Here is a 15,586-nt window from a genome sequence, read left to right on the forward strand (position 1 = left end):
TTTTTTTTTTCCATCGTGCCCTGCTTTTATATGCAGTAGCACACATGCACTGCCCTTACCCTTCGTGCTTAGGATCAGTGGCTCGGCGTTAGCCCAGGAAGGCCTGTGAGTACCTCTGATTTCTCTGTGGTGTGGGAACACTGAAGCACATAATGGCTGCGATTCAAAGACAAATGCTAGCTCTTTATACTGATCACTTTGGCAGAAACCCCCAGATGCTCAGAGACTACAGATGGAGCTGTTTTGGGGGGAGTTTTTTTGTTAAAGAAAAAAGGCACCCACAACCTTAGAATTTTCTATTATTATTATCAGTGGTGGTAATACTAATATTACGTTTTTCTATCTTTATGATAGCCTCCCTATTTTTCCTTTTCTTACTCTGCACCCCCTGACCCTCACTTTCAATTCATGCCAGCTGGAGCACAGCTAAAAGCTTTTTGTAGTAGTGCATCATTTGTTAGTAAACCAGCAAAGACAAGCTTAATCAATTTAACCAGCAATTTCTGTGCTACTTTTCTTTTCGAGTGGACTTCGGGATTTTTACATGTGCCTTTTGGAGAGACTAGGCTGCAGGAAACTGCAGGAGAGGAGCCTTCAGCCATGACAGGCTTTGTTCAGATACCTTAGTCTGGCAGAAGCTGACCTCTGCAACACATGGTCTTTCACTTAGTGGCTTCTCTCCGGCTGTTGGAGAGGTCTGATTTGCTGTGTGTGGGATTTCTGCTGCTTCCATGCTGCTTGGTAGTGTTTCCAAACCAACCAGTGGATCCTTGCCTTGGTGGTGGAGCTGGAGCTGGCAGGGTTGCTGCAGCTGTCCCTTTGTGCATGACTTCATTGTGACACAGCTCTGCTCTGAGCAAACCAGTGTCTTGAACCTTATCCTTCTGAGTTTTGAAGCTCTCCAAACAATCTAGGTTTCGCCTTTTGGATGTAAATGCCTTCCCTGTCTCCCCCACTTTGGCTGGGCTAATTGCTCTTAGTTTGGTTTCAAATCAAGTGTGATTAAGAGAAGATTTCTTCAGACTGTCACTTAATCATGTTACCAGACTTGCATAGTAAAAAGTTGTAATATCTGTTGGGGTGAATACCCTGAGCACAGAATTACAGGCCCTTTCCTGCTCATGAGTCATCTTCCCCTGAGACTCTGTAGTGATAGCATTACTTTTATTTTAACAGAAAAATCTCTGAGAAGGAGACCAGTTATTATCTGAACAAGAGAGGTCATATTTCTTGTTTTTTGTTGGCTTTTTTAGTTTTTTTTTTTTTAAACTCCACACTTTTGTATATATCCTTAAAGAAGGCACTGCTTTGCATGTAGTTCCCAGGAAGATGCTGGCTGGTCAGGCTGGGGCCATGCTTGGCAGGAGATGTAGTGGCTGCTGCAGGCTGGGGAAACCAAACCAATACTTTCTCTGAGGGAGATCAGATTATATTATGTATTGGAGGATTTCAGTAAAACATGTTACGCCTGCATTTATTTTAACAGTCAGGTTGCTGAGTTTCACTTTTTAACAAGGGCTTGTGCTACAGGAGTGGGTTGTGCCTGTCTGAACTGCCTGCTTGAGAAAAGAGCCTCCAGAGCAGCTCACAGCAGTCTCATAACACACACGCACACACATGCACATGCACACACATCCTTTCTGTGTCACCTTCCTCTTTGAACATGTGTGGTGCCCAATGAGTGGAATAACCAAAGCAAGCCCCTGGCCACAAGCCTGAGGGAGTGATGTTACCCATTGCTGCCTGGGGAGGGTTGCAGCCTGGATTGGGTGGTGGGTGTGTGTTACAGTGGGGATACTGCAACATGTGTTTCAGACAACGAGGCCCGTGGAAAAGAAATAGATATGGACAGATTCTTGCTAGATGTTTCAGAGATGTTTATTTCCCCAGCCGCATGGCCGGGGCTCTGCCCAGGAACTGTTCCAGTCACGGGACCCGAGGGTCCTTCTGCCCGCGCAGGGGAACACAAAACAATCAATGGGGAACGAGGCTGAGCAGGGCCAGGGAAACCCCGTGTGTCCCCAGGGCCCCTCTGCCAGGACCACATGGCAGGGGGGAAGGGACCCCGACAGGTGTGCTTCCACCTCTTCCTGGACTGCTGCATGGCTTTTTCTTTCTGGGTGAGGTGGCCTGGCTTCTCCAGTTTCTCTTACAGACTTTGTGGTTGATGTAGGGCCTATCACAGGAGAGTTTTGGACTGAGTAAACCTCATTTTCTTCTTATCAGCATCCAAGTGTTGGTGCCTGACTCCCTTGTTCCCGTTTGGACTGCTCGCTGCCTGCTGTGCATACACACCTGCAGTTTTGAGCGGCTGTCTGACCATTCAGTATGTTGGTCCCTGCAGGTCCCCTCTGCTAGTTGTGGTGCAGTTGTGACAGACAAGACAAGGCTTGCAGGTTAGGGTCTGGCAGAAGCCCCTGCTTTTCAGCATGGGAGCAGCAGGGCAAAGAGCAGCTGAGCCTCACTGGGGGCTGGTGTTGGCATTGGGAAGTGGACTTCTGTCCCCAAACTCCTGCTCCTGCTCTCAGCATTTCAGCTCAAGAGTGCGAGACTTGTGCTGGGATCTGAGCTGTTTGTTTTTGAACTGGAGAGTGAGATGCCATAGCAGCTCTGATTTTTGAAGTGAAACACCTTTTAATAAATGCTTGCCTGTTCACAGCCCAGCAGCAAAAACAAACATGTACTGTAGCATTAGGACCGTTTTATATTTTCTCCAGTCCTATTTTCTTGGCTGTTAATCAAGGTCTCTTTGTCACCTTCCCAGCTAAGGGTAAATGCAGCTGGGATGTAATATTTGCAAGCATTTGTTGCTTTTATTTATCCTGATGGAGGCAGAAAAGGTTTTCTTCTCAGGTGAGTAATTAGCTGGCCATCCACAGCTTCCTTGCTCAGAGAGCAGGAGTAAGGGAGAGAGGGGACTGTGACACCCTATTTAATAGATGGACATGAGCATCTTGTGGCTCTGTTCATTGTTAATTCACTCCTGCAGCACTGCTCAGCTGTGAGGTTTCCAGGCGTGCTTGGCAGCACCGACAACAAAAACATCTGGTCCAAGAATATAGCTCCCTTCTGCTGGCAGCTGCATGAAAATGATTTTGTACATCGTGGCGTATCGCCAAGTGCACTTAACTTGTACACTAAAGTGCACAGCCTTTATAGAGCTTTGGCAGTGCAGGGTGATTCTAAATGCTGTGCATAAGTCAGCGTTAATCTACCAAAGAAAATCAAAACCTCAGCAACCAGTTTTGTAAAGAACTCGCTTATCGCACGTGCCCAGACGTGGCTATACCTTTGTACCTGTCTAACAGCTGTTCCTGTCTGAACACAAAGGAAAAGCTTTTTGGTTGCAGCCCTGGTTGTCATCTGTCCTCCAGGAGGGTTTGGCACAGACATGAAGGGAAATTTGCCCCTCTCAGACATCACCAAATTCCACTCATCAGCAGCCACATTTGTTACTGATAGAGGTTGTCTGTCTCCCTGCTTGTTTTAGAAAGGACCTGGCAATTGCTGAAGAAAAAATGTTAACTGTGAATCAAATAGTTTGTGTGTCTGCTGGTAAATTGTAATTTGAGTGATTGGACCTGATAATTACAGACATAATCATCTTGTCAGTCAGTTGTAAATCATTTGGTAATGGATTTCCCATTTTTAAAAGAGCTGTTTTTTTGAGCAGAAGTATATTTTAGAGGTAAAATATAATACCCATATTCCTTCTTGCTTTGAAAACCCCTAGGGTTATAAACATGGATCTCATTCATACATGAACAAGCAATTTGGAGAGGTCTGCTCCAGGAAAGCTGCTCTCAGCATACATATTTCTAGTTATTTATTTTCAGTTTATTCCTACAGAGTAGCTGAGCATGGTGTTTTTTTCACCCTCAAAGCTTCTGTTACATTGTAGGTTTCGGGAATGCTGCAGAAGAGCAGGGAAGAGCAGAAATCCTGGGTCCAGTCTGGTATCCATCATGGGTCTGGGTTTGCGCTTTGCAGAAGGAGCCCATTCCTTCCCAAGAAGTAGCAGGTGGTTTGAGGGCTTGGACAAGTTTCAGCAGGTGTGTGCAGGTCTGATGGTGTCACAGCTGATACTAGTTTTCTGCTCTGTCACTGCTTTGAGGAGCAGTTCTCTCCAGAACAGAGAGGGAAGAGAAGGTGGAGATAGTGACAAAGGGAGTAGGAGCGAGCCTCCTTCTGGCTTTTGAAGCAGTCTTTGCTTGCAGTGTTGGTGTTAGAAACCAAAGGCACTTTCTGGAGTATTTTTAAAATGGAATTTGACAAACCTGTAGGGCTTGGTCCAGTCTCCTCCCTTCTCCTCATCCCAGCCACCCACGGTCTGCGCGGACAGTGGTTTATTCATCCTGTTTCTCAAACACATGACAGTGGGCTGGTGTTGCAGCTGTTTTTGCGATCCCTTCTGTCCCTTATCAGGTGAGAGGAATGGGCTTTTGAACCTCTTGGGTCCTCCCTATTGGCACCTGGCATTTTGCATTTGCAGTCCTTTCCCTGCATAAGGCAGGGGAGAAGGCGGCGGATTACTGACAGAGGCTGGGCGGTGACTAATATTGGACCAGAGGAGCTAAAGTGTTTAACCTTGAGGCAAAGATTACCTGAAATTAAAACTTGTAAGGACTTGTGCACTCACACTGTGTCATTCAATCGTGTTTGTAATACACATGTACAGATTGGATGATTTCTTTTATTCCTGGGCAATTTACATATTTTGGCTGCTTCACAAAAGAAACCTTGTGTTGAATAAGTCAGATCATGATCTCACACCAATCCTTGCTTACAAGAAGTTTTTTTGGAAGCTGTAGCATAATCCAGAATTTTGAGTTTTCCTTTTGTAGGTGTGAAACAGAGCATAGGTTACTGGCTGCACTAAAAATGGGCATTAAGCATGGGTATTCCTAAGCCAATGTCTTACCTTCTGTGTTTGCAGATGTAATGGCTGTCTGTTAGAAGTAGTTTCACCTGGCAGGTATATCTCAGACAAAGGTACACCACTTTAGAAAAGAAGCATTAAATCTGTTTCTTCATAGTAGTGGGCTCAGTGAAGTATATGTCACTTTATAGAAGTGGATTGGTGGGCTGCAAAGAAAATGCAGTAATTGTGGGTTTGGGGCTTTTCTTAGTACTCATTTTCTGACAAAATGCAGGGCTTTGTTAGTGTTTCAGACTGAGTTTTAAATATTTGGAAGGAAAAAATGCTGCACTCGCAACATTTTAATGACAGTTCCCTTAATTAAAGCATTAGAAGACTTGGGGAATGTGGACAGCTGAGGGATTAGCAATATGTTACAAAGTTCTTCTTCCACCTACTAGCTGATTTGGGGTCAGAAGACAAAGACCATAATAAAACTTGTAGTCTTCCAGCAGTTGTTTTCTTGTCTTCACCGTTGATGCTACCAATGACCAAAGCCCGGATTCATTCTGTCTAATTTTAGGGCATGCAGTGGTTGTGCCAAAGCCTAGAGTGTAAGTGACCTGGGGATCTGCAATTTAACATGGGGAGAAAGGTGCCTGTGAGGGACAGATCTGTCCACCTGGGATGGTATTTGTCCTATAGAGGGGTAAAGGTCACTGGTGGGACTGTGTCTCCTGGAAGTATGAGGTACTTGCTTCATGGCTGCCAGCTGCTCACTGCCGACAGTTATGGTGGTACTTGTTTGTGCTTTGGGTTTGTTTTTGTTTTGTTTTGTAGTTTTTGTTTGTTTTGGTTTGGGATTTTTTAAAATTTGTTTTTATTTTTTATTTTATTTCTTAATGTATGATTGATTTTGGAGTACTGTTGCCAGTCTGCCTCCTCTGCTTTGCAAATCTGTTTGCTTTTGGCCTAAGTAATATCATGTACTGAGCAGTGCCAAGCCCTTCAGGAAAGAAATGGTGGCATGTGATGCAGTTGCTGAATTCCTCTTGTAAACTACTTCTCCAGCCCCATCTCTTTTTGATAAAAGATCCTACGTGAAACAGCCCTGAGGAAGGCCCAAATGGGATTACTTTTCCTTCTTCTCATTTGTTCTGTTCCTGATAGGGTGTGCATAGTTATAGCTTTTGTGTTTGTTATCCCAGACTGTTGGGATATTTTGTTTGTCTTCTAGGATTTGAGTTTCCTTCAATGTATGAAATGAAAGAGCGATTGTAAATAAATCCCTCTTCTCTGTTCATCTACAAGACTTGTTGGTCAGTGTCGGTGTGAGGCTGATACTGAACAAATCTGTCCTGGAAGAGAATTAGTGTCTTTGTGTAATTATAGGTTTTCACGACATAAGTACTAGAAGAACATTAGTGTTATGCCAGAACTGCTATTTTTAATGTATTTTACTTTCTCGGCTTACATTTCTGCTAATATAATGTCTGTGTGGCATTTGGTGCATAGGAAAGCTGCTTTCACTCATTTCAACCTTTTGTTTCCTCTCTTCTCTCAGATGTTTTCCTTTTGCCTCCCTCTAAGTTTAAAGCTTAGTCTCAAACCAGAACTTTTGTTCCTTGTTGAGTCACTCCAGCTGCATGAAACCTGCAGAACTCAGGAGCATTTTACATCTCCCAGGTCCAAACTGCAGCCCAGCAGTGTCTGGACTGCACATGCAGGCAGGGACTCATGTGTTGATCCCCTCTGGGAAGGGGATCTGCCCTCCAGGTGGGAGCAGTGGAGCTTCATACTGCCCAGGGCAGAGCAGGGACCAGGCAGTGAGCAAATGCCTCCCTTGGCTTTGTCACCCCCTGAGATGCTGCTTTCCTTGGCATCAAATGCATGCTGAGATTGGAAGTAGAAAAGCCATGCAACTTTTTGGCATTGTGCATTCGTCTGTTTTCTTTCCAGCATCTGCATCTCTTCCTATTGTCTGAGCCCGGAGCTTTGCATAAAGGAGATTGCTATAATTTCTTTCCTTCACACACAGGCTTACTTTGAATATCTGCTAGGAAGGGCTTGTTCCAATCACAAGAAACCTAAGACTGGATGTAGAAATTGTATGGCAACAGGCATTTTCAGTGTAAATAGTAGTGATGAAAGTAGGGGATTAGTCCTTCCCTCTTTTATGAGAGCTCTGAAGATGTCAGTATAAGGCTAGCTTGTTGTGTAACTTGTAAGTAATTTAGGCTTGATGAGGATGGACAGTTGAATTGTATAGCTGGGACAAACATGCAATCTGAGCAGGAAACTCTTTTAAGTAATCATGACTAGGATCACGGAGTTAGCCTTGGAAATGGTAGAAGGGATTTGCCCTTAGGAGGTTTCTCTCTTGGTTGTCGTTGGAAAAGCCTGTGACGTCCTGGCGTTTTACTGAGGCAGGTCAGCAGTGGTGCAGTTTCTGTGCCTTCAGAGCAGCTCATTCAGTGACCAGTGAAGGCACCGGAGGCACATCAGGCAAGAAAGAAAATATTGTTGTCGAAGTGACTGGCAGAGGAGGTGGTTTAGGGGGGAGACAACAGGCAAGTATTGTCTTCACGTGGTTTTTGGCTCCTTCCTGCCTGCACGTGATTCCATCTCCTGTGCCTGCACAATGCTGCTACACAGGCTCCTTGGGGAGTGCTGGGACCCTGCTTAGGAGCTAGTCCTTCCTCATGCCTTTGTCCAGCTCATTTAACTGCCACTTTATGGCTGCAGCCTCAGTGATGGCACTGTCGTGAACAACTCGGCTCATTTGCTTTCTTGTTTCAAACAGTGCTTTTAGCATGCAGTAGGGAGGGTGTTGTGCCAAGGGGAGACAAAGCAGCTTCTGTTTTGTGTGTGTTTGGAAGTGTTTCTCACCTGCTTGATGAAATGTTGCCACTGAAGGTAACTGAATGTGGTCATAAGGACAGCACTGTTCTGTCAGCCAGTCCTCACAAAACTAAGGTTTTTTTGACCCTTGGAAAAGCTTCACAGCCATCTTCTGCAATTACCATGCCTGAGCAGCGTTGCCGCTTTGCTGTTCCTGGCAGCATGGCTCTGTGCCAGCAGCGGCAGCAGCTCTCAGGCTGGTGGGCAGCTCACAGTGACAGGATGCCTGGTTTCCAGAAAGCTCACAAATGGTAAAGCCCGTGAAGGCCTTTCTCTGCATGGGCTGTGTATGTGGACAAGGGGCAGAGGCTGAGAGGCACCCTCCCAGCGATGGTGGGAGGATGCTTGCTGGATGGCTAGTGCTCCGTCAGTGTCACTGAGTGTGTGTCATGATGGATGCCTTTCTCAAGAGGGAGCAGTCTGAAGGCCTTGGAAAAAGTCTGTGTTTGGGAAGGACTTGAAGGACAGTGCAGAGAAATTAACCTGCTGATGCCAAGGTGGGAAGAATATGTGGGCAAGGGGTCTCTGAGAAAGAGACCTTGCATGTGGAGTGAAACAGGCACGGGGAATGCTGGGAGTGAGAAGGTAGCACGGGAGAGAGACAGACGGGAAATAAACTTACATGAGGTCTTTAGCTTGAGGGTGACAAAGCTCAAAAGCTTGTAAAAGACTCTCAAGAAAAATGGGATGTAATAAGAAAGTTGGAGGCTCTTGTATGTTAAGATTTAGGAGGGATTGTATATGGACTTGTTAAATGTTTATTGCACCTCTTAATTAAAGTCTTTTATTTAAAACAGTTTAGACTTTCCCTCCCAAGAAGCCTGTGTTTGATATTTTTTCTTAAGAGCTATTTTATGTCGTATTCCCAATTCCTACACTTCGTTGTGGTGTTGGAGAGGATTAAGTTTTTCCACATTGCACTCTCTGCACTGCAAGCTGCTCTGCTTTATACAAACTTCCTACCTTGGCAGTCGCTGGCAGGGACTTACCCTCTCAGAGTATCGTTTCTCTTGTGGTTTGGTTCCTCCTGAAATTACAACCTCCTTCCCGGCTTGGAGGCAGTGCCACAGCTCCCAGTTCAAGTACTGTGCTGTGTGCAATACTGCCCCAAATTCCTCGCCAAAACATCTCCCTTGTGTGTGAGAACTTTATTAACGACTGTATATATTATGGATTCCAGCAGCAGAAAAGGTCACCTATTGTGCTAGGCTCTATTCAGACTTTCTCTGTCCTGGACAGATTCTGCTCCAAATGGATGCTGGCCAGGTCTGGGGTGCAAAGAGGAGGGAGGTCATGACACTCAAGCAGAATGGTGGTTTGCAAAAGTTGGTGTTGTGAATTTGATTTATCCAGGAAGATTTTTGTTTGTGGTTTTTGGTGTCTTCTAGGACTTTTTTTTTTTTTTTTTTAATGTGAGTGGAAGGCAGAAATGAAAAGTGAGAGGAAGCAGAAAGGAAAATCAACTGGGTTTCTTTTGGGCTTTTCCCGTTTCTCTTCAACTAGCTTGTCAGGGGCAGATGGCGAAAGAAAGGGCAAGTCATCATCATTTTGGTGCCTCTGAAGGCAAACTGGTTTCCTCTTCACCAGTCTGGGGGTCCATGGTTTAGCAGTCCCTTTTCACTCCCAACACTGAGCTGAGGCTGCTGACTGCCCCTCTACACAGATCGCAACTATGTCATGATCTAAAGATTCCCAGATTCCAGAAGCTACCACTGGAGGTTGTGATGCTCAAGAACTCAGCTTACTCTGAAACCCGAGGCAGAGTATTGCCAGCTGCCATTCTCCAGGCAGGGCAGCTCCATGGGTATAGGCAGGCAAAGCTTTGTGAGCAGCATTGGGAAAGCAAAGGAAAGGAGATTTGAAGGCTTCCCTCACTCCATCCCGTTTAGATGGTGTGTATGACTTTCCACTGTTTGGTAATGATATTAATTCTTAAAACCCTTGGCTGTAGCTTAAAATGACTGGATGCATTTGTGCGGGGAGAGCCGAGATTTGTCACTGTCTCATTTCTTAAATCAAAAAGTAAAGTTGCTGAAGGGACCAATTTGTGTTCTGCTTCATACTGATTTAGGGCAGTGTATAAATCATCTGGTAGGATAAGTAAACTTGCTCTCTCCTTTATCACAGAATGTTGTCTTGCTGGACTGTGTTTTCTCATTTGTATTTCCCCTCATCATATTACTAGGGTAAATAAAACCTTTGGAAATAGTCCTGAGTTTCTCTTCCTTGAGCTGGCAGAATAAATATCTGGCCAAGAGCAGTGTTCAGACAGATCTTCCAGGTGGGGGAGTTTGGATGGAAAGTCACCACTTACATGCCCTGAGACATGTCTTTGCTGTGCCTTTGGGACGGTTGGCTTTTTTTAATTTTAAAATTGAGCTCCAGAAATAATTTCATTGTGCTATAGAGCTTGGGATGAGTGTTATTTCCCCCTTACTCCTCCAGGTGTGTTTCTCAGAGACAGTTTCTCATAGGGATCTCATACCAGTTTTAGTGCTGGAACAGGTCAGGACTGTTGTCCTTGGTCTCCTGAGGCATCTAGACAATGATGTTTAGTGACAGACTTGAAGTGATTTTTCTTTTCCTTTGGTTATGTCCTCCCTGATTCTGACACTTCTAGAGCTTAGTTCTCTTATTTTTCATCCCTGAAAAATGTCCAGCTAAGTCTTTCTGAATTCCTTATCTTCAAAAAATTTGTGCGAATAAGTGGCATTTTCTTCCAATAGTCATGCAGACGGTGGGGTGCTACCTTTGGAAAACAGCTGGTAATCTTCCTTACATGGATCTGCACTAGTAGCATTTTTTGACTGTGAGTTACTCCAGTGGCAACCATGGTCAGATACTTAAATCTTCAGCTACTTAAATCATCACAATTTTGTAAATGCTGAAGTAATAAAAATAACAAGTCATTGATTTGCCATCTGCATGCAGAAAAACCCACACTGATACTTAGTGTGCAGTGATGAATGGAAGAACAAGGGGTGTTGAGTTTTGTGGTGGAGCAGTAAGCAAGCTGATCAGATGTTGCTGGGTGGTTTGCTGAGAGGTAACACACCTGGGTTTATTTTTAGTGTGCTAATTCAAATGGTTAGAAATTATCTGAATGTACATAGGTGGGTTTCTGTGTGGGAGTCATATACGGGTTTTAATCTTACAGGCAAGATTATTTTGGTTAAAGAAATCCCTAGGGATGCTCTCACGTCCATTTAGTCTCTGAAAGAAAACACATGAAAAGGGAGAGGGAAGCTGCTCCAAGCTTGATTTAACCATGTGAGTCTTGCAAAAGTATAGCTTACTGCAAAAATTACTGGTAATCAGACATGCTGTCACAGACAGTGAATGTATAAGTATAAAACACTTCTACCAGCTCCATCAGAGGGAAGACAAAGAAGGTTTCAATGGGAGTTTGTATTCACAGATAATGGCTTAAAGTGATAATTGATGCCAGCTGCATAAAATCACTAGGAAGGGCTCACCAGCTGCCTCTCTACTCCAAGAAAAAAGGATGTACTTTTGTATTACTTCATGAGAATGTCAGTCTCTTGCCTCAATCAGTTTTAATTTTCTGCTTTTATGACACCCTTGCCTCTGCAAATGGAGGGACTGTTAGTGGTGGTGGTGCAGGGCATGTGTTGTCTGGAGGAAGTGACAGACCTTCCATCTCTGAGGCTGACTCACATGTCCAAATCCCAGGACAGCTACTGAAACACCTCACTCTCCACAGGAGGATCCCTGCTGCAGGCCGCAGCATAGCCTCCCTGAGGCACGTGTGTGCATGAGGAGATTTGTGCGGAAATGGCCTTATCCGGCGAGATTTTTGGGTGGGATTCATCTCGCCTTGATGCAAGACATCTGCAAGATTGGTGTCTGGATCTTGGCTAATGACCTCACCCTCCTTTTGTAGTTAGTGGGGAGAAGTAAACACTGGTAGGGCGCACATTGTTTGGCCTCTTTCAGATGTCCACATTGGGATGAAATGACCTGTGCCCTGGAAAAAAAATGCTCCTGAATATGGAACAGAACAATTTTGGTCTGGCCAACTTTTTTTTTTTTTTTTTTTTTTTTTTTTTTTTAAATTTTTTTTTTTTTTATTATTATTATTATTATTCCCTTTTTTTTTTTAAGTCTTCCACCAATTGCTGTGCCACACTGGTGCTTCAGCTTTTACTGTGCTGATTAATCCTCATAATAGTTCTGTCTCCACAAAGTCTTCAGGACTCATTGCCAGGGAGTTATTGATCCACACTAAGTAAGTGGAGTCTTACAAAGCTGGCAAAAATTACTGAATCCATTTATTATTGTAGACTGTATTTTGGACTGGATTGAACTGTAGGTGAGGTGCTATCTGTATTCTGGACAAGTGCTCAAAGGCGACTGAAATATGAATGTAGGACCATTGTTAGCTATAGTTCAGGGAGATATTTGGGGTTGCGGCAGGCCTTTGAGCAGGTGCTGTGACACAGACTCAGTGGAGAGCTGAAAGAGCAGTAATTGCCTACAGTCTGCTGGCTCTGTGTGTGCCTTTTTTGTTGTTTGTTCTTCAGGATTTTTTATGTTGGAGGGGAGTGGGCTGGGATTTTTATTATTTTATTTTTCAGAAATAGATCCTGTGTAAGTATTGTCATTTTGGCTGCTGTTACAATAAATAAACACAAACAACCTCTAGGACATCCTGCCCATTGTATTGTAAAAGCTATTGTGTTCATGTGCTGAGGGTAGGAAATAATTTTAATCTAGAAGTTCAAAATAGCAGATTAATCCAATTATACATATTAACCTATCAGCAATTAAGTCCCAAAGCATGAAGTTTAACAATGCTCCTGTTTAATTTTTTTTTTGCCTAAATGCATAGTTCTGAGTTTTGGTGTAGTATAAGCATGTATTCCTCCTCTCTTTTTTTTTTTCTTTTTGCATATAGTCTGAATAAATAAAAAATCATGCAACAGCAAGAACAACAGAAGCAGCTGAGGAAGCACCAAGTTAGCTTTTGGCTCAAAAAGCTTTTCTGACAATGCTTTCTCCCAGGGCTGCTGTTCAGTGGGAACTTTGATTTACAAGATTCTTGTACTATTTTGTTCAGTGTTCCAGAAATACACAGTATTTTACTTCAAAGATGCATCGTGAGAAGATCTAAGAATAGTTTATCCCTGGTGCATTTTGGGAATTCTGTCGTAATAATTTACGAGTAAGCATTGCATCCCACTATTAGAGTGTTTGAAATAATTGTTTGCTTTGTAGCATAGAGTGGCTTCTTTTGTTCAAGCCGTGTGTACCAGTGTGTGTAAACAGTTAACATGTAGCTAGTATTAACATCATGAATAGGATATTTGGTTGCTAGTGTGGTACAAATTGCAAGGAAGTTTAAGGCTTAAAATTTATCATATAATCAGCTTTGACATCACAGGATAATCAAAATATGTGCTACCATTCCCATCAGCCAGCAACCCTAGGGAGAAGTTGTTTTGAGTTCTTCCTGGAATCAGTTTAAGGTAGATGTTTTTCTGCTTGGATATCTACAGATATAAACTAGGGAGCAAAAAGGGATCTGCCTTTTAATTTGTTGCCGTAATAGGTGCTTGAAGAAGACTGCCACTGTCTAGGTATGGGAACAGAGAGTTGGGGGTAGGATAGTGTCTGTTCCTTCTTCTGTATCAGCTGGCTGCCTGCTCAGACACCACCTCAGTGTGTGTTGATCCTTCCATGCAACATGTCCTACTGTCACGTCAAAAGCAGCTTGTGGGTGTTTTAAGGAGTGGTTTCATGATATTACCCATTTCAGCTCTTTGGAGGGATGACCTCCTTTCACCTGAGCTGCTCTTTGCTTGGCACCTCGCTGGAGCGGGGGGAGCTGGGGGAAATCCTTCTCTGCCTTTGTGTCTCAGCATCCTGTTTACTGCCTGGGCTTCTGGTCTGTTCTTCCTGATACACTTGCTCTTCCTCCACAGAGGCAGATGAAGGAGGAGGAGGAAACTTGTGCACGAGACAAATGCCTTTTTCTTGCAATAAGGGGAATTCCTGATCTCCACCTCTGTTTTCCTGTGCCAGTCCCATGCTGGCACCAAGATGGGAATCTGCTTTGGCAGCTGGCTGCACGAAGCCCCTGTCTGGCATTTAAATAGAACTGGTTGAAATTTCTGAAATTAAAGGAGAAAAAATGAGGAAGATGGAAATAATACTCCTCTGTCATGAATTCCCAGCCTGCTAGCTATGAATTTGCTTAAGGTATTACAAGTGTAGGGTTTTTGAAGCAGATTATGCCGTGTTCCATCACTGGGTCAAATCCATTACATCCTTTATTTGGTTTTTTGCGGTACTGAAAACTTGGGAAGGACCTGTTTCAGACCATCTCAATACACAGGATTTTGATGGCATGAACATCAGAGGGGTTTATGGAACATGATGCTGTATGAATTGAACTTTAAAAACAATCTACTTGTGTGAAAGTGAAGAATAAATCAATAATGCACATGATATACTAAACATATGGGGGTTTGTTTTATTTTTTCCAAAGGATGAAGAAGAAGAAATCAAACTGGAGATTAATATGCTAAAGAAATATTCTCATCACAGAAATATTGCAACTTATTATGGTGCTTTCATTAAGAAGAGTCCTCCAGGACATGATGACCAACTGTGGGTAAGCAGATGTTTTTCAGACATGTTCTTAATTCTTTCCCTATTGGATATAGATTGACAATGAGAGAAATACCACTTTATGGAAAGACTAACTAAAGGAGTTTGGTGCTTGCCTGGACAGCTAGATAAGTGAATCACAGAGGCTAATCACACATCCTTAAGGGGGTGGCTGAACCAAGATTTGCTATAAGCAGTAGATTTGTTCTTTAAGTAACTTTTTTCCCGGATGGATAGTAACATGTTTCATAGGAACAAGACATCTGAGCACAGCAGTAAGAATATGTGAATGTAAAAATAAAGCTGCACTTGGGAATTGTACCCATTACATTTTTCATCCCACCTCATCTACACCCTCTAGAGGACTGAAGTTCGGGGTTGAAATGGCAGGGTGTGTGTTCTTCCATAAATAAATGGAAGTTAAAGGATAAGATGGATGGTATTGCAGTGATGTGATCAATTTGGTTCCTTCAGCACTGGATGTGTTCTTACTGCTAGTGCATTTTGCATAGCTGAGCAAATCCAGATTCCCAGCATTAAATTACAGTGATTGAATCAGTCCTTGAAAATGTGGTACCTAATGTGAGACATATTCCATATATGTCTGACACACGTTGAAGATGTTTGGTTGAATCCACTTTCCAGGCAGAGATGTAAAATACATTCTCCGCTTTACAAGAGCTTCCCATATCAATGCTGAAACCTGATTATTTTTCTTTGTTAAACAGCTGAGATCTGTGTTTAATGTTGGTTGTACACTGATATTTGTTTTGCAGCTTGTTATGGAGTTTTGTGGAGCTGGCTCTATCACAGACCTTGTGAAGAACACCAAAGGGAATACTCTGAAAGAAGACTGGATAGCATATATCTCCAGAGAGATTCTCCGGGTAAGGAAAAGAGCCTGTCCCACACAGAAACAGTCTTACAGAGATGTAGCCTAGCTTGAGGTCCTGCAAGAAGCTGTTTCTGATCAATCCCATTAGCCATGTCATCACTTGGAGAGTGCGTAGGAGCAGATAGATGTCTGCTCCATGTCATTTAACTTGGTGAGAGTTGTACTGTATTGTAGCAGAAGCCTTGCAGAAAATCACAATTTCTAGTCATGAGGAGCCAGTGACCTTACCTACTGTAGGAGCTGTGAAACAGTGTCCATAAGACCTGAGGCTGAAACAGTGTTGTAGCACAGCAGCATAC

At 43.4% G+C, this 15,586-nt stretch overlaps 1 protein-coding gene across 4 annotated transcripts in view; it reads left to right on the top strand.

The window, feature by feature from the left end:
* MAP4K4 (mitogen-activated protein kinase kinase kinase kinase 4) overlaps positions 1–15,586 on the top strand; it is a 166,561-nt gene that overhangs the window by 93,985 nt on the left and 56,990 nt on the right. For all 4 annotated transcript variants that reach the window (XM_082279409.1, XM_082279410.1, XM_082279407.1 and 1 more), the window contains exons 4-5: positions 14,271–14,396; positions 15,169–15,279. In XM_082279409.1, the coding sequence (XP_082135535.1) occupies positions 14,271–14,396; positions 15,169–15,279 (237 nt within the window). The remainder of the gene's footprint in view (positions 1–14,270; positions 14,397–15,168; positions 15,280–15,586) is intronic.

The sequence above is a fragment of the Coloeus monedula genome, assembly GCF_965178545.1.
Source record: "Coloeus monedula genome assembly, chromosome: 3".
Classification (NCBI taxonomy): domain Eukaryota; kingdom Metazoa; phylum Chordata; class Aves; order Passeriformes; family Corvidae; genus Coloeus; species Coloeus monedula.